The sequence below is a fragment of the Manihot esculenta genome, chromosome 15 (assembly GCF_001659605.2).
Source record: "Manihot esculenta cultivar AM560-2 chromosome 15, M.esculenta_v8, whole genome shotgun sequence".
Classification (NCBI taxonomy): domain Eukaryota; kingdom Viridiplantae; phylum Streptophyta; class Magnoliopsida; order Malpighiales; family Euphorbiaceae; genus Manihot; species Manihot esculenta.
This window is the reverse complement of record NC_035175.2, coordinates 9,253,562-9,271,786: the sequence shown is the minus strand read 5'-3', so window position 1 is coordinate 9,271,786 and position 18,225 is coordinate 9,253,562. Positions and strand designations below refer to the sequence as shown.

General features: G+C 32.0%; 2 protein-coding genes across 3 annotated transcripts; both read right to left on the bottom strand.

Moving 5' to 3' along the window:
* Positions 1-77: 77 nt before the first annotated feature.
* Positions 78-786, bottom strand: LOC110601313. Its single transcript, XM_021738405.2, has one exon. It carries the CDS (start codon positions 675-677, stop codon positions 291-293), a length of 387 nt encoding a protein of 128 aa, XP_021594097.1. The 5' UTR covers positions 678-786; the 3' UTR covers positions 78-290.
* A 2,697-nt stretch (positions 787-3,483) lies between these two features.
* On the bottom strand, positions 3,484-15,817 carry LOC110601116 (alpha,alpha-trehalose-phosphate synthase [UDP-forming] 1). 2 transcript variants are annotated; one of them, XM_021738131.2, is made up of 18 exons: positions 15,507-15,817; positions 13,751-14,123; positions 13,274-13,371; positions 12,725-13,113; positions 12,122-12,236; positions 11,858-11,959; positions 11,199-11,349; positions 10,610-10,698; positions 9,567-9,615; positions 8,859-8,959; positions 6,883-7,070; positions 6,260-6,377; positions 5,447-5,623; positions 5,252-5,374; positions 5,080-5,167; positions 4,672-4,802; positions 4,471-4,569; positions 3,484-4,252 (listed from the first exon to the last, which is right to left on the bottom strand). In XM_021738131.2, the coding sequence occupies exons 2-18, from the start codon at positions 14,100-14,102 to the stop codon at positions 3,881-3,883; spliced, it is 2,742 nt and encodes a 913-aa protein (XP_021593823.1). In that variant the 5' UTR covers positions 14,103-14,123; positions 15,507-15,817; the 3' UTR covers positions 3,484-3,880. The 2 variants fall into 2 exon arrangements, 1 of the variants encoding a protein (XP_021593823.1); XR_002485768.2 differs by having other exon boundaries at positions 4,055-4,252; positions 5,080-5,145.
* Between the last annotated feature and the right edge of the window lie 2,408 nt (positions 15,818-18,225).

Genomic DNA, 18,225 nt, shown 5'->3' with positions numbered 1-18,225 from the left:
AATTGTATATTAAATTTATTTCCATATAAAGCTGAACTGATACTGCCAAGGCAGGAGACTCATGAAAGAAGAATGTGTCAATGGTAAGTTGGGCATGAAACCCATTTAATAGTCATTGATAATGACTACAAGAAACCTCAAGAGAACAAAAAATTAACCTAAAAAGAAAAAGAGAAATGAAATTATTATTGTTATTTTTTTTGGACCTATTGTGGTTTTAGATTTGAAGACTTCTCTTCTAAAAATCTTATAACAAACAGAAGTGAGATTGATTCAAATTGAATAAATGGTCATGTTTCTAAAAATCCAGTCAATCTAAGAATTGAATTCCTAACATGACTCAAATCCCTTCCCTTTAATGTTCTTCCATTTCCTGTACAAACGGAAAACGCCATTTTCCCTTCAATTCTCCTCCCAACTATAACATGCGGCGGAATTAATTCATCTCCTTCGAATTCCTCCGCAAATTCATCACCGTCCGACAACTGGAACACATTACTGGGGATATTAACAGGCAAGGAAGAAGAAGTCGATTTCTTCTGCATCTTTTTGTTGCCTCTCCGATTACTAGTATTTTGCCGATCCATTTCTTTGAAGCCGAAGTGATGTTGGCGGGGCAGGTCTCGGTCGTGGTCGGAGAAGATAATATCGGATTCCTGGAACTCTTCGGCGGCCATGAAACGAGAAATTGAGGGAAAATGATAGCAGAGGTAGATAGATAGATAGATAGATAGATAGATAGAGAGGAGAATGGAACAGTGAAGAGAAGGAAAAGGGGGAGAGATTTATAGAGGAAAATCTGAAAGAATGGAACAGTGAAGAGAAGAGGCTTTGATTGTTAGTGTAGGTAGATGACGTCAGGGAGTTGAGTGCGGTCCCCAGTTTCTCTCTCTTAAGATTATCGTCCGCTTTAGTTTTTGTCGTTTTCGTGTTTCTCTCTCTACGAGGTATTTAATATTGTAATTAATGGAATATGGGGTTTTGAGCTAATCCATGGCTTTGTGTGTGTAAGTGATAATTGGTTACTTGTGGCTCACGGCTCTGGTTTCATGCTTTTCAGCTTCCTGCCACCTTCCCTTCGGCTAGCCCATGTTATGAAGAAGGAAGGCAACTAAGGCCTCCTTCCCTTCCTCCTCCATCTTATTAAAAATGGGAGAATATAAGTCCAGTAGGTATAATGGGCTCGATTAAACTATAATGATTTTATTTCAATATTTGAAGATATTGAGGTTGAGGTTGAGAGTGGATAAGATGTAACTTTTTCATCCAATGCCCAAAGAAAGAATGTACTGCCGACATTGACCAGGTATGTATTCTACACCATACACGTATTCATTAAAAACAAACGTGTAATGCATGTTATCATATTATTTCTCAACTTTAACATCAACAAATATTTTAAATTTGTTTATTTTTCCCATTTTGATTTAATTTGCTCGTTAATGATATATTTTAAAAATTTTAAATCTGTATTTGAGAGAGTTTGGTTTTTTTAAAGTAAGTTTAAAAAAAATTTTAATTATAGTCGACTAAATTAGTGGGTGAAAACAATTTTCTATTTATTTTAAGAATTTTTTCTTTTTTATAAATAATAAAAAATATGAAAAAATATATATTATAAAATTATATTTTATTTCATTTCAAACAAAATGTAAAAGGTTGTGGATAATAGAAAAAAAAACACAAATTTAAACTACACAATAATATTTTGAATTATGAAATAATTAATGGATTATTTGAGAAATGTATTTATTATCGCATTCATTAAATATTTCAAGTTTTTTTTTTTTGAAATTAAAATATTTCAAGTTAACAATAGAAAATTTAAAAATTAAAGAGTAATTTATAATATAATTTTTAAAATTTAATAAAATTTATACTTTATATTTTTATTATTTTAATAATAAATAATTCTATTGTGTCAATATTCACAGTTAAATTATAATAATTTAGCTTTTTAAATTTTATTTTTATAATAATTTAAACTTTTTAATTTTATTAATTTTAAATAAATTAATTTTAAAAAGGCTTAAAATGATAGCGGACTGGAGCCAAGCCTATGGGCCGAGCCGATATGGGTGTAGTGGTAACGGAGCCGCCAAATCCAATTGAAAACCGTAACGTTCGCTAATGGTTGGGATAAAAAGCCACGAATCGTCGACCATCACCGGAAGCAGCTGCGGCGGTCGTATTCCCACCGAGAACTAGGCTTGGGAGGTGAGGTCCGCCTGATCCAAATCTATGGCGCTAAGCAGAGAAATGAATTGCAAAACGACAAAGCAATTTCGGTGCGACACGTGTTGAATGAGGACAGGAGGTGTTAGACAAGTGTCAATAATTTTTATGATTTATGTGGCAAAGAGGTGCCACGTAGCTACGTAGTTGTCGTGCGTCATTGTAGTGGCTATTATTTTCTGAGTTTGTTTAATTATTTGGTGGTAAAGGGATATGCCTCTCTCTACTCATGTGTCGACCTCTGGGAATAACCTAACCAATTGTTTATTTTAAATTTTTTTTAAAGGAAATTCAAAATTTGCAGGATGGGTACAAATTACTCATAAAAATTTATTAAATGGATAAACTATATATGTATAAAAAAAAACGTAACACCATGTTTGGATGAAAGGAAATAGTAAAGAGAAAGTGGGAAAACTTGTTTTGGTGGTGCTTTTCTCTGCTTTGTGTTCAATACATGAGAGGAGTCTGTGTGTCAATACTTGACTTAGGCTTTTAGATTAATAGTTTTATTTGTTTAATTTTACTTTTATGATCTCATTTTAATTTCATCTAAGGATTGGAAATACAATCAAAATTTTAATGATTTTAATTTTTTAAAATCAGATTGAAAATTAATTGTTGATTTTAATTTTGATTTATGAATAAGAAGTTGTTTGAGAAGATTTATTTATACTGCAAAGCATTTTAATTTTAAGGTTGTTTAAACTTCTGAATAGAAGAAGAGTCTTCGTGAAATTTCTTTTTTTTTTTAAAAAAATTTGGTGCATACCAATTACGATGAATCGAAGTTAAGAATGAACTTTTTAAAAAATTTTCTTAGTCCAATAATTGAGCAAGCTCATCAATTTTCCCTTGGAAAACAGGACCATCTTAGTGAAGCCCACAATTAATACTCTTTATAATTTTATATTTTTATAATTTTTAAAGTTTAATAATTTTTTATTATTTAAAAATAAATAAATTTTTTTAAAGATATTTGAAAGTTTTAAAAAAAAATCTAAAATTTTATTTTAAAAAACTTATCATTTTCTAAACCTAGAAAATTGTTTTAGATTTTTTTCATCTTTATTTATAGAAATTTGTTAGTTCTTATGTTTCAAAGAATGTATTTTCTAAAGAATATGCCCTCATTTAATTTAGGAATAATTTCAAGGACTTGGGGATAATATTAAAGGACTAAAAGAAATTAAATGGATATTTGAACTCTAGCTTTCCACACCAAGGCCAACTGCAATTTTCTCTTAAGAACTACAATAAAGGATTTCAATCATTGACTTGTAAGAATAATGTTGCATCATAACAAAGTCAATCTATCATCCTGATAGATTTTCCCATCAAAATCCAAAAGGAAAGGAATTTAATTTCAATTTCCAAAGTATAATCTGAGATTTTTTGCTTCATTCAAATTGTTATTTGAAGAATGGCATAATGAGTTCTTCTCATCATTACTCTGTTGTTGCTTATATCTGTTATATGATCTGACTCCAATTCAAATTATCCAAAATTTTTGAATTTACTATCCAAAATTTTTTGTACGCAAGTAGAAAGACGATTCAAATTATCCACAATCAACGTTCCTTCTCTAGCTCCTTTATTTGGATCTCAAACCTCTAAGTTCAAGGCATGAGCAAGATCAATCAACTTAATGAAGACAATCCGCCAGCTGCTTTAAGAGCGTGACAACATCATCTGTAGTTCCAAGGAGATATCGAGCATTTGATCTCTTCCTTGAGACAGCACAAGAAAAGTAGTTCTCCCCCTTAAGATCAAGTACTGAAGAACCCTCATGCACTGAGATTCTGTCATCAACCATTGGTCGCCATCCACCACTTCCCAGATAATTCCCTTCTAAAGTTGACAAGGAGCGTTGTTTCTTGAGGTGAGTCTTGGAACGGCTTCTTCCACAGGGAATCTTTGGGACAGGTAAACCAACAGGTTCTGGTAATCTGCATCTTACTATAGGAGGTGTTTCAATAGGAAGCTCTGGCTCAAAAAACGTATAGATATCTTCATCCTGAAACAATAAATCCAAAAACAAAATGGGTAAGAGTTCACTGTATTTCAATCAAACTGCCGTGTCACATTTCTGGCAGCAAGGAAAAGCATCCTTTTAATATCAACAGTAGAAATAGATTTCACTGTATTGCTTAATAATGCTGATTCAGTAACCAATAACTGCATTGAGCATGAAAATGAAAGCTCCTTATAATTTGTGTCAAGAAACAGCAATACCTTCACCAGAAAATGGCCAACACAGAGGACATAATCTATGGGTGCCTTCATGCCTTGGTTATGTACTATTTCTCCTAAAATACGATCTATTGCTGCACCCTGAAATAAATGGAAACATCAAATGCGAAAGAGAAGCATGTCATTATTGTTAATTACTCAGCAGGCATGTGGCTCTGATAGCTAACCCTGATATGCACATACCTTTGTAACACCGACTGCTCGAACCTCAACTGAGCGGCGACCTTGAACAACATCGACTGCTGCATTTGAAATAGGCCCTGTCCAGAGATGCTGCAACATATCCCTTGCTTGAAGTCTTCCGAACTCAACATCTAAAATTGCCATGTTAAAGAAAAATAAATAATGCATTATTAATTTAATATATTTTTTGGCCAAGTATAACTAATGTTCATATATGTGTACATACACAAGCTCTATTCAAGGTGAGTGCCTACGCATACATATTTATGCACACACAGTGCCGCCAGTTACAAGTATATATATGCTTAATAAGATTTTCACTCAACACCTACCCAATCCCACATCAGTTCAACCACTTGAGCAGTTGAGCTAAAAGTCAAGCGCAAACAAAACATAGATGATAAGTACCTGCATACTTGTAATTCCATAAGAGAGAGGTTTCACGGAGCTCAAAGTGAGATCGAGGTGTTCTTTCTGTAAAATACTCGAAAACATGCTGACATGAATAATTATAAGAAGTTTAGGGCCTAGAGGACCTCAGATGGAAGAAACCAACTTTTACAGTGATAATATTACGAACCTTTACACTGTCGACCCAATCCATATTGAGATTTTCTGGCATTGTTGTCATCCATTTTCCAGTTGTACGGCGTAAAAACATCCCATTTTCCGCTGCCAACCACATATTGTATTCTCCAAAGTTCTGCATAACAAGTTGTTAGTCTGAAAGAAAAATGAGCAGGGAATAGGAGGATAAATGGAGAGAAGAGAGTACTTCATCCAGAATGGTTCTGTCACTTCCACTGAGGACAACAACAGTTGTCATTTGATCCTTGCAAAGTTTCTTCAAGGGTTCTTTTAATTGTGGGTGCAATCTGGGTTCCATTTCTCTAATTTGACTACCCCGTCTACCAAGGGTGTGCACTGGTTCAGTTAGAGTAGCATTGAACCCCTGTAAAAAGATGCACGATCATGCCAACGATAATGATTAAAGACAATTTTAATATCCACAATAAAAAGATGGATCATATGCAAAATTACAGAGAAGATAAGCTAAAAAGAATACATCCATTAACAAGTGAATCTGAGTAATCATATGTAGCACTCTGCGTGTGTACTAATTTAATTATCCTATACGTGCAAGTGAAAACCTCAATCCAATCTGCATTACAAAATCACCAAAAACTAAGGACTTTGTTAGAGGACAATGTTTCGCTGTAAAATATTCCAGGCAAGTTCAGAGAAATCACTGAAACAAGGCACTGTAGCCACCTTAAATCAATCTCAAAGAATAAACTTGCCAAAAAGAGGTGTCTTGAATTGATATAATTTGACATAAAAAAGAGAAGGAAAAAAAAAGCTTTTTCCATAAATCACTGTTAAATAGCAGGAGTATGTATACATATACAAACAATGATCACTTATACATGGTTAAACATATGTTATTCACCTGAAATGCTCTTAGATATAGCTCAAAGGATAACATGAAAAAGACGACTGAAGTTCAGCAACTCGAGTCACCATATCACTAGTTAAAGTACAATGGTCAATCCATACTTGATGTTTTTTTTTAAAAAGAAGAGAATACCAGAATAAGCAAACGATTACTAGATTGCGTATATCGTTCAACTGCATCGTTGACAGGAAGCAAGGGCAGAACTTGTCTTGTCCTTAATTGAGCTTCAACAATGGTATCATTGAGTTCACTACAGAATTAGAACAAAGAAACCAGATTTTGCAAATGTTATATGCAGAAATTATAATAATTTAATGAATAAGACAACAAATGGAGACAAATATAACTATATTTTATTATGAAGCCCCATAGAAAAACATCTAAAATGGAAACCAACAAATCATTTTACAGATTCTTATCAAAAGAAGAAACAATAAGAAAATAGTGGAAGGAAAAATAAAAGAAGTAATCTACATTTGTTACAGTAGGAAAATAATTCATAGCACAGTTTATGTAAGCATGTGTTGTATATTTTTGCTAGATGTGTGGTAGTGCTATGTGTAAGTGAGTGGATAGCAACCTTAGGAACGATTTTCTGCATATATAAGCTTTGAGAATGATTCTTAGGCATGGATTTATCACATGCGTAATACAATGTCATTCAAGAATTTTTCCCTTTTCCTATTTATCAAAATAAGAAATAGAGGATTAAACTATAGGCAACTGAAAGTTGAGCAGTGAGATACAGTGAACACCTCACAAACGTTGCAGCCCACTCTTGTGACGTGTGAGTTGTCACGTGCCTGAAGTTATGGTTGTGCCTCTTTTCTCTTTCGTCAGCTGGCATGTTCAAAGCATAACCGATTGAAGAAGCAACTTCTGAAATATTCCAAGGATTCACCAAGATAGCCCCTGCACCAAGAGACTGTGCTGCACCTGCAAACTAGAAATCCAAGAAAAACTTATGTAAGCTTCATAAAACAATCCGTTCTTTTTCATTTTATTTAAAATCAAATAGAAAAAGTGTTTTTGGAACTCATTTTAACTATTGCAGTTACACGAAATTTAGTATGGACAAAAAATATGAGATAAGTCTTGATCTTATTTGATACCAGGATCATTAGATGCATGATTGGTAATTAGAGATATTATTAAGATGACAACTTTACAAGTCAAACACATATAGGATAGATTGAGGATCAAGGTAAGTTATAAATTTTATAAAGATAAAAGAATTATAAGGGTTTTGATTTCTCTAACCTAAGAGTAGGCTGTGCTGATCAAGTGTAAATTGGATTGAAACTGAACCAGTCAAATCTGAGAGCATAACTGATTATAGTCCAAGAACCGGACTAGAACCATTATTGGGGGAGCTACCAACCTATGTCCCTTGAATCAAGACCGAAACTGGCTTGATTTATTTTATTTTTTTAAAATTTATATTATATTAGTCTTCTGTAATTTTTGCTACGGTAACTGAATAAATGATAAATTATAAAACTTTATCTTATAGATTTATATACTCTAATAAAAATTTTGAACCGGCCCTGTACCAAAAGTGAAACCGCTTTTAATTGAGACGATTTCAAATCAAAACTATTTGAATCACGAAGCCAATAGAACCAACAATTCTAGTTTGAAACCGAGCTAATGCAAGGACTATACAGAGGCATTATAAAGGTAAGAGAACTATGATAATTTTAATTTTAATTTTTCGTAATCAATTATATTATGGAAAATATTTGATATTAATGAAAAATGAAATTAATTTTAAAGAGTATATAAACATAATATTTTAAAAAATATATTTCAAAATTGAAATTTATAATATTTTTATTATATATATTATAAATCTATATACAATGATATATATTTCCTTAAATTATATTTTGTAAAAAATTATTAAAATAACAACATATCAAAAATATAAGAATAGTAATACTTTTTATAAATAATAGAATAAAATATTATTTTTAATTAACAATAACGTTATTAATTTAATATAATTTTTACTATATTAATTGATATAGAAATGTATTTATATATTAGAAGCATCAATTTTCTTTAATTTAATATATTCTCCCTAAAATAAATTAGGAAAAGAAAAAATAATTTACGTAAATTTATTTTAAAAATATACAGTTTCTGTAAAGTTTAAATTGTTTTTGTAACAAAGTAAATTTACTTTGTTTTGGATAAAGTAACCATAAAAATCCCCTTAAAACATACATGTATAAAAATCAATATAATTTATACTATATATCCTTATTCTTTATGTTATATATTTGTATTTAAAAATACATGATAAATTTTATTTAGGGCAATACTATTCCATTTTCTTATTTTAAAATCAAAATAAATAAATCTTTATCGGTTCATGAGGGGTTGAATTAAAAATTGAAATCTAAACTAGAATCCAAATCAGATCAAATTGTAACCAAACACTAAACTGCCTCCAGCCTAGAGAAGACAAAATTGAAACCGCTGAAAATTGAAAATACTGGGAATTGGGATCTAATTGTTAGGTTCAGTCACTAACCATTTAACCAAAATCAGACAGTGGCCCGCTAAGAATTCAGACCCAATAACAAAGATTAGTAGCAAATGATACCTCATACAAGTAAAAAATATTAGGGGATATTAGGGCATAAAAACAACTGCAGGATACTAAGCTACATAAGCTGCAAATCCTAATCCTACAAAGTAAAATAAATCAAAAAACTTTATTTACCTCACTCAAGATGAGTACCCCTTTCTTGGAAGCTTGGCAAGCAACAAACTCATAACTGACAAGATTCATTCCATCCCTTAAAGATGTAACCAGTGCCACATCTGGATCAAAATTTTCAAAAGTAGAAAGAAAATAAACATGAGTATTGTACAAGCCTCAAAAAAGGGAGAAAATCTTATTTAGATAGCCTACCCCAACTATTTTGAGGTTGAAGCTTAATTGAGTTTATTTGAATTGAGCATAGATGTATAAGCTTCATACTGAAATGGCTTCCTAGAACCATGTGTAAATGGGATCATTTAGCAACTCTTTAACTGACGTCTAGTTGAAATAAAACTACAATACATGCCCACAATATTAAATGCCAAATTTACAAAAACACCATCAGCCTGTTGATTACTTGTTTCAGCTGTCGAATGAAAGAAATATGTTGCCAAAACCCACGAAGCAGAACCTCCAGCATTTAGCAATCATCTGTCGTAGAACTATTCTATATCATCCCACCCCAATCCATAGAAAGGAAATACAAAGGAACGAGAAGTAAAATTGTTGATGAATGCACAGAATAGCTAGAACATCTAACGCAAATTTCACAAAACAAAAGGTTTTCTACTTGTTTTGTTTTTCTATGATTTCATTGTTCATCATCCATCCTTCCTAGGGAAGAAAAAGACGGAGTCATAGGGAACTATGGAATTCAATAAGTACCAGTAACAGCATACAGTGCACACAAGGCATGAAAATCAAGAGATCGATCCTGCAAATGTAAAGCAAAATGCATTAGATATGCCAAAGATAAATGGCTGAAAAGAAAAAGAAAATGTATAAAATATCAGGGGCATGATAATTTATTGAGTTATAGTTAGAAATGCCATGCCCAAATTTTAACTTCATACAGGTTTTGCTCAGTTCCAACTTCAAAGTCTCCAATGGATTGCCGCAGCATAGAAAAAAAAAAAGCATAACATTTTATCTCGTAAAATGCACATTTTCATAGTTCTGTTCAAGGACTTCAAATCCGACACATCATTGAATTAATAAAAACAAAAAGTTTCAAGATTTAAAATTCAATCAACATCAAGCATAAATTTAATCAATATAATATTAAGACTTTTATTTCACAAAAAATATTTTTTTAAAAAATAAATTTTCTTACTCTTTTCTTTTTTTCATATTTTAATATTTTTATTAAAATTTTTATATAGAAATTTATTAATATATTTTATTTTTTAAATTAAAATTAAATAATAAAAAATAAATTATTTTATTAAAAATATTTTTATAAAACATATTTTTTAAATACAAGGTACATCCCGCAAAGAAACAGAGTCTAAATAAATATTAATTTTAAGATAAAATTAACAATCTTTTAAAAATACTAATAATGTACCGTGATAAATAATAATCTAATATATTTTATAAATAATTATGATTAAATTTTAATATGTAAAATTTTCTAAGCATATAATTTAAATTATTTAAAAATTTAGATTTAAATAATAATTTTTAATAAAAATAAAATTTTCATAATAAAAAAATATGAGCAACCGGATGATCGATCCAATGGTCAGCAAGGAAGCACCAATATGCAGGAGGAGGTAAAGATAAAGCACAGGAAGGCAGATGATGAATTTTTTTTTTTATTGGCAAGGGGAAGGCGGTTAAACTCGTCTATGTTATCAATGAAAGCCCAGGTTCGTTGCATCACAGTTCTAGTGATTAAATTCAAGTTAATAAGAAAAATAACAAACCAGATGATGGATTGGGACAGCAGTAAGAGTTCCAAATCTTCCATTGATGCGTCCAACAATCTCATGAACCTGACTCGTAAGCTTTTGATCTGTAAATTTAAAATAAATAAGCCAATAATGGAAACTTCCATTCCAAGATGATACAGGAATTAGAAATAAGAAAATCTCCCAGTCCAATTTCTTGAACCTGGTTCAGCAAAGCTGCTTGATTCAATTAAAGAAAATGCAAGTATGAACAGAGAACAAAGAGAATGCTTAACAATGATGTTCTAATTCGTGCAATGACTGTAGCATGGTTAAGTAGCAATTTTCTGCCTAAAAATCCATTGCTAAAACTGACAATGAATCAATCAAGAGACCCTTTTCTTCCAAAAGTAAATGCTCTGGACTAGTCTTTTAACAGTAATCTGCATGCAAAATCTTATATTTCAATTCCAGTTTTATTCCAATTTCTTCCCGTTTCTAAGATCCCCAGTGTTCTCTATAACAAACCCCTATCCTGAATCCCAATCAAACAAGCACAAATCGGAGAAAGTGTGCAACTACAAATGAAAGGAAAAAGTAGGTCTAACGGAGAATGTGAGCATACATTCAGGAACATCCGTCCTTGTTGGCACAGCAATTTGCAGCAAAACTACTTTATCACGCCATTCTGGATTTTCCTCAAGGAACTCTTCAAATGCCAAAATCTTTTGTGGAATTCCTTTGATCATATCAAGACGATCAACACCTAACATTACCTGGCCATAGTGGAACAGTAATTAGCAGTAATCAAAGAGGCATTATGGGCAAACCTATTCAGAAAAATTATACAAACATGATGAATCTGTAAGAGTGGACAAGTGAGCTTTTCATGGTAGAACGGCCAACAGAAAAGCTCTTAACAATTTGTATGCTATGAATGACTACTAGAAATTCAGCATTATAAACAAATGCAGTAATAATTTCTCCATGTGAACATTAAAAATCAAAGCAGTGCTTGATCAGGGGAACAGAAAAATCAAACATAGAACTACCAAATCCTAAAAATTTTAGCAATGCGCAAGTTAACCTCGTTTACAGTTCTATGCAATCAGACCTGTGTTAAGAATGTAAAAGAAAAATGAACTCAAGTATAAGTTAGTTGAAACTAAAAACATAGTCCTTTTCCTTCTGGAGAATATCAACACAACTTTTTTATGCTCGTTAGTCAAAATAAAAAGGGTACTAAATGAACTGAAACTCTCATATGAAACAAGAGGGTCTAACCTTTCTGCCAGCAAATCTTTCCTTGAGTTCTTTTATGTGATCCTGGACCTGAGGGAGTTCCAGGGCTCTAATGAACCGTTCAGAATCTATCCCAATAGGAAACTGTAGTTTCAATCTCCCAAAAACAAAATGTTGGCATCGTGAGGAAGAATCAGGGTGTTGAAATGGACTCATATCTAACTCTGAGAAGACCCATTCACTATTATATAATAAAGCTACAAGTATGCAGGTGCATAGATATAGAGAAGTGATCAACTAATATACCGCAGCTACACGAGTCAGCTTTCCCTGATCCTCTACTCCTTCAGGTGTACCCTCAAGTCCAAGAATACGTGTGCAAGCACTTACAAAGTGCCTTGCATAGTCGTAAGTATGGAAACTGGAAGCAAACAAATTCAATTTTTAGAAACTAGAAATATAAAAAAGTAACTACTCTATGTTAACTTGCTAAGGGAAAAAAACTGTTAGCAAAATCCTTATTAAACCTGACAACACCGTGCCACAACTGGAATAATTTTGTTTGCTCATTTTCATGAATTTGAATGTATATCATGTGCTATGTTACAAAATTTGGAGGAATTTTCTTTCTTCATTTGATAAGCAGAAATAATAGTAATAGAGAAAAAAACAAAGAGCCCCCCGGCGGGAGGGGGGGGGGGGGAGAGGAAAAGAGCTCCATACTATACCCATGCCAACAGGCATTCTCATTATTTACAGCCCACCTACAGGGCAACCAATCACATGGAAGCAACAAAATCCTGCATTCAGGACGCCCCTGCTTTCTTAACATCCAAAACCTATTAAGCATATGGACTAAGCATTGATGGCATGTAGCTGAAAATCTTAAGCTGTAATTTAAGGACTTACCCAACTAAATCAGCAGCAAGAACAGATCTCAACAATTCTGAACGAGATGGCAGCATCCTATGTATTTCTGATGAAGGAAAGGGTGTGTGGAGGAACCAACCAACTTTCATTTTACTGTTATATTCTTTCAGACATTTGGGAAGAAACATTAGGTGGTAATCATGGCACCAAACAACATCTCCCTCCTTATAATGTTTGTTTACGACATCAGCAAACATTTGGTTGGCCTTCTTATATGCATCAAACTGAGACTGAAAACTTCGGGTAGTTGCAAGGCGGTCTTCTTGTGGAAGTCCAAGATAATGGAAAAGTGGCCAGAGCATGTTGTTACAATAGCCATTATAATATTGATGGACAATATCCTCATCAAGAAAAACTGGGATGCACCTCTGTAGTAAATAGAGACAAACGAGGAAGAGAGGAATTGTGAACACATCTAGAGGGAAGCTAGTGGAAACGGAAAAACTGGGAGAAAAAGTTACCGATATGGCAATTCAAAATCATAGAGAAATAAGTACTAGGAACTTGAATTAAATGATGACTTCGAACCTTTTCAGCCAAAGCTGTAGTTAATGCTTTTTGTCCAATTTCATCAGGTACATTTACACCAGCCCAACCAATCCATCTGGCATCAAACTCCTTCACCCCTTTTACAAAGTAACAAGGCATCAGGTCCTAATGACTTCAACATTATTAAAAACCAAAATACATTTAAAAAAGGAAAGAAAATGCAAACATGCACTGAATCTTTCAAAAAAAAAAACACAAAGGCATAGTATAGACAAATATAAAACTGGATAGTCTCAGTGTATGTGCAGCTTTTCTTCATATGCAACAGGATATACTCAGTGTATGTACATCTTCTCTTTAAAATGGGTGGGACTCTTTTTTTAAAATTCGAGACCTTTTTTTGTCTGAGAACCCAGTGCAGTATTTTTTAGTATACTGGATGTATCGTATAAGTTTCCATTAAACATTTTAATGAAACAGTACTATAGGTTACGAAATAATTTTGATATCACTCACCCAAAAGTGCGCTGACTAGCCCCCCAACACTCATCTCAAGTTGCCATGAATCCTCACCCTTCCTAACTGCAGAGACTGGTAACCTGTTGGCAACCACCAATAAGCGTTGTTTGTGCAGCCGTTCAGATCCATCAACTCCTTCTGAAAATGTTTCCTCATTAAATGGACCACAATTTTCATCTTTGTTTAAAACTGAATCATTTGCAAAGAGCTCAGCTTCTTTGAGACCATCGTCTAACTCATCACTAGGATTGAAAAACCTGTTGAACTTCCGAAGCTCCCTATTGAGCAGAAGCCTTTCCAATCTAGTTCTGGGTGTAACAGGGGTGCCATTGTATTTGTTTCCCGGCATATCGTTGTTTTGCAACAAAGCCTGCATTTTGCAAATTAGTCATCTCTCTCGCATAACAATTCTTAGAAAAAATGACCGGCAAAGCAATCGTGCATGAAGATGTAAATACAACTAATTTACATTATGCATAGTATTGCAAGGCATGAAAATAGCATACACACAATCATTGTCAAGTTACCTTTCAACCACGAAAGTTCTCATCTTCTAATTCAGGAATTAAGGGTATCAACAACATGATCTTAGTATATGTTTCTCTCCTTTTCTTGAGAGTTAATACACCCACACAAAAACATCTTGCTAAGCAATCACTCACTCTGACCCGTATATTATTAAACAAGAATATATGCATTTAGTTAATGATTCATGCATGCATTTTCTAGAGATGAGTAAAAAATAATGGGATAACGTAATTACAAAGAGATGAAGGAACTAAGGTATATAGCTGTTATACAGACACGAACTTGACAGCCCATTAGAGAATAAGAGAATGCAGGAGCAAGAGAACTTCGTCCCAAGCTTGAAAAAGGATATGTATATGTAGCTCTTACATCTAGATAGCAAATAAATTAAGCAAAAGAAGAGAGAGAGAGAAAGGCATGTGAAATGGTCCCCCAACACACATTATTAAACAACACGGGGAGTATGTAATGATTTAATAATTCAATACAGGCCTTTTCTAGAGAACAGTAAATATGATGGAACAGCCACTATATTATATATATACATCTACATTTGTGAAATTTTATGTATATATTTTAATTAATTTTGCATAAATTTTAATTATAAAATTTGTTCACATGTAAAGTTTAAGTATTATATGCAATCATTAAAACAAGATAAGAAGAAAGATATCTAGCTGCTAAACAGAGCACGATCATTCCTGCTCATTAGAAATAAGAAAATGCAGAGGCAAGAGAACTTGGAACCAAACTCGAAAATGGATATGAGATTAAAGCTCTTATATGTAGATAGCAAATGATTTAAAAAAAATAACAACAAAAACCACAGAGAAGAAAGCGTATGAATTGGTCTCTCCAGAAACGCATCTTCGAATCCCAGAGAATTCCCGTGAACATATAAGAAGATTATGATCGGTTCGTAGAATCTAAGCCAAATGCCAACGCAATTTTCATATCTCACCAACAAAAACTACGAGAACCCATTTATAACGCCATACATTGGAACCAAACAATGGTCAGAACAATAGAAAAAACACAAACACAACGAACTCTACACTTTTAGAAATCGAAACAAAATAAATGATCGAACGCAGAGAATATCCAAAAGCAGATAACAAACAACGTGAAAACCCCATTTTCATCGAAGCAAAACAAAAACCAGCCAAACACAAAAAGAGAAAAAAAAAAAAAAACGAATAAGAAAACCCCATTTTCGTATTGTTACCAGATGATTGAGAAAAATGTAGATCTCCAGAGAAGGTTAACATTCGAAGAGAAATCGAAGAGAGTGAAGAGTGATATGTTTTAGCAGCAGAGGAAGCGAGTAAAAGGGCCACATGGAGACGATAGAGCAAGTTGGCCAAGCGATATTTTAGGGGAGCTGTGGCGTGCGAGGGATTAGAGAAAAATCTACAAACGTAAATGAGAATATATGGATTTATCCAAAAATCAAAACAAACAGATGCTGTGAGAGCATTGATTGAACGAATGAGATTTGGAGGATTTGCAAAAACAGAGAGTATTTCCCGATTGCCATGCACCTCAGAACACCAAATTCAAATAATTTTGCTCCTTATAAGCTGAGTTGGAAAAGGGAAAATGATATGGCTATTCAGTCTCGTAGGACAGACCCCACCATGGAAACCAAGATATTGGAAGCCTTTCCCTTTCGACTACACGGATGTGATTTTATTTTTATTATTGATTGGCTAAATTTATAATTTTACATCCGATATTTATACCAAAAAATCAGTTTATACTTATTTAAATTTTGATTTCCAAAAAAAATATTTAAATTTTATAGATAAACATGAGTTACATGTTGTCTGAATTTTAATAGATTAAATAGCTACATTATATAAAAATTTAAATATTTAATAATTATATTTTATAAAATTTAATTATGAAAAATTAATAACGAAAACTCACTCCAACCTTGAAGAAGCTCCAAACAGCCTTTGAATCACTGCTCACCATCACCTTTCTGAAACGTCTTTTTCATACCATTGAGAAGAAATAACTAATTTAGATATTTGTATGATGCCATAAATAATAAATTTCATTTTTATAGATTTCAGTGTGTTTCTGATTTTCTTTTTAATGTTTCATAGTAATGTCTATTGCTTGAATTTTTTTTTTTTTTTTTTTTTTCTGTAGAATTCAAAGGAAAAGAAAAGCTCTCACTGCTCCAGAGTTCCACGTGCGAAAAGGAAAGGCTAACAAATCTCTAAAAGTCAGCGTCAGCCTATAAATAGAATATGGTATGCGTGCTAGCGTACTGCTATATGGACAAAGATCTTTTTCTAATATAATACATAAACTTTTAATTTAATGATAATTAAAATAATTTCCAAAACCATGAAATTTGAATTTTAAGTTTTAATACAGATTTAATTTAATTATACGTATATTTAAATAAATTTGAGAGTTCTCAAATTTTATTTTCTCGATCTCTGATTTTTATTTAAAAAAAATAAAAAAATTGATAAATATTTTTAATTTTTAGTAGTAAAAATGTATAAACAATTTCATTTTTAAATCTTGGATTTTGGTACATGTTGAAGGCTAAAAGGGGTGAGATTTTAATATGAAATTTTAAATTATAAAACAATAAAAAATTTGAATTATAACATCTAAACACTTGGAGTTATTTCATAAAAATATTTTTATATTTAATTAATTATTTATATAAAAAATTCAAATAATAAATATTTAATATATTAAATTTAAATTTATTATTAATATTAATTTTTAAAATTTATACTCGTTTTAAATTCGATTATGTACTAGTTAAAGCTTTAGTAGGCACCGGGCAACAAGACGTGGACGCAAAAGAGAAGATGGGGTCTCAAAGCCCATCATGGTTGAAGTTGGACTGGGCTGTAGTAAATAAAGGCTTTGCCACGTAAGGGGGAAGGAAATGGAAAAAGAAAAAGTAAGATTACCAAATCTATGGGTTTGTTGGAATAAAGATTTGTTTACAAAAACCATATGACTTATAAAAAAAAGTAATTTTAAATATTTAATTGTAAAAAAATAGTATATTGAAGGAAATCATGTATGGGAGGAAGGAGAATAAAGAAATAAAAATAAAAAAGGAAATTTACTTATAATATATATATATATATTTTGAAATGTGAGAATGATTTTATTGCTTTAATTTATGGATAGAAACAGTTGAGATAGATATATAATTGAGACTCAAATTTATTACTAAATTGTCAACTTGAAGTTGGGGGCTTTGTTGTTCATTTCTCGAACATGGACAGCCATGCAAAGGGATGAAATTCAAGCTAACTCCAAAGTCAAGGAGAAAGTTGGCAAAAGGACACCCAAATGAATCATGTTAAATGAGATGAAGAAGATAGAGACACTGCTCTTTACCCTTAATAACAACTAATAATGAATAATGAGACCATTCATCAACACCCATGTTACTCTTCCTTATCTTCACCATTAAATTTCTCAACCTACTCTCTTTAATGCTTCTGCTGCTGCTTTGCCTCCACCGTTGGATGTTTCCGTGCACTTATTCTCAACGCTTCAATGCAAACTAAAAATCCTTTCGTTTTTTTCTCTAAAGCCATTAAACTTGAAATGGGATAATGCATAATAAATTGGAAAAGGTGTAAACTAGGTGGATCATAGGGCCACATGGCTTAGGCTGTGGCTCAAGACTACTCAGTATTCATCAATAAGTGTCTTCATCATATCTTGCCTGCTAAGCTTTTTGTTGAAAAAACACATACATCAATCTAAAATAAATGTTCATTAATTGTAATATATTTTCCTAATAGTATATATTATAAAAGGAATAACATAATTAAGAAGATTAATGATATGGTAATCATACTTGACCGACAAATATATATTTCTTTTATTTATTTATTTTCCACAGAGAAATATATATATATTTCATCTGTGTTAAAGATTTAATGTACATT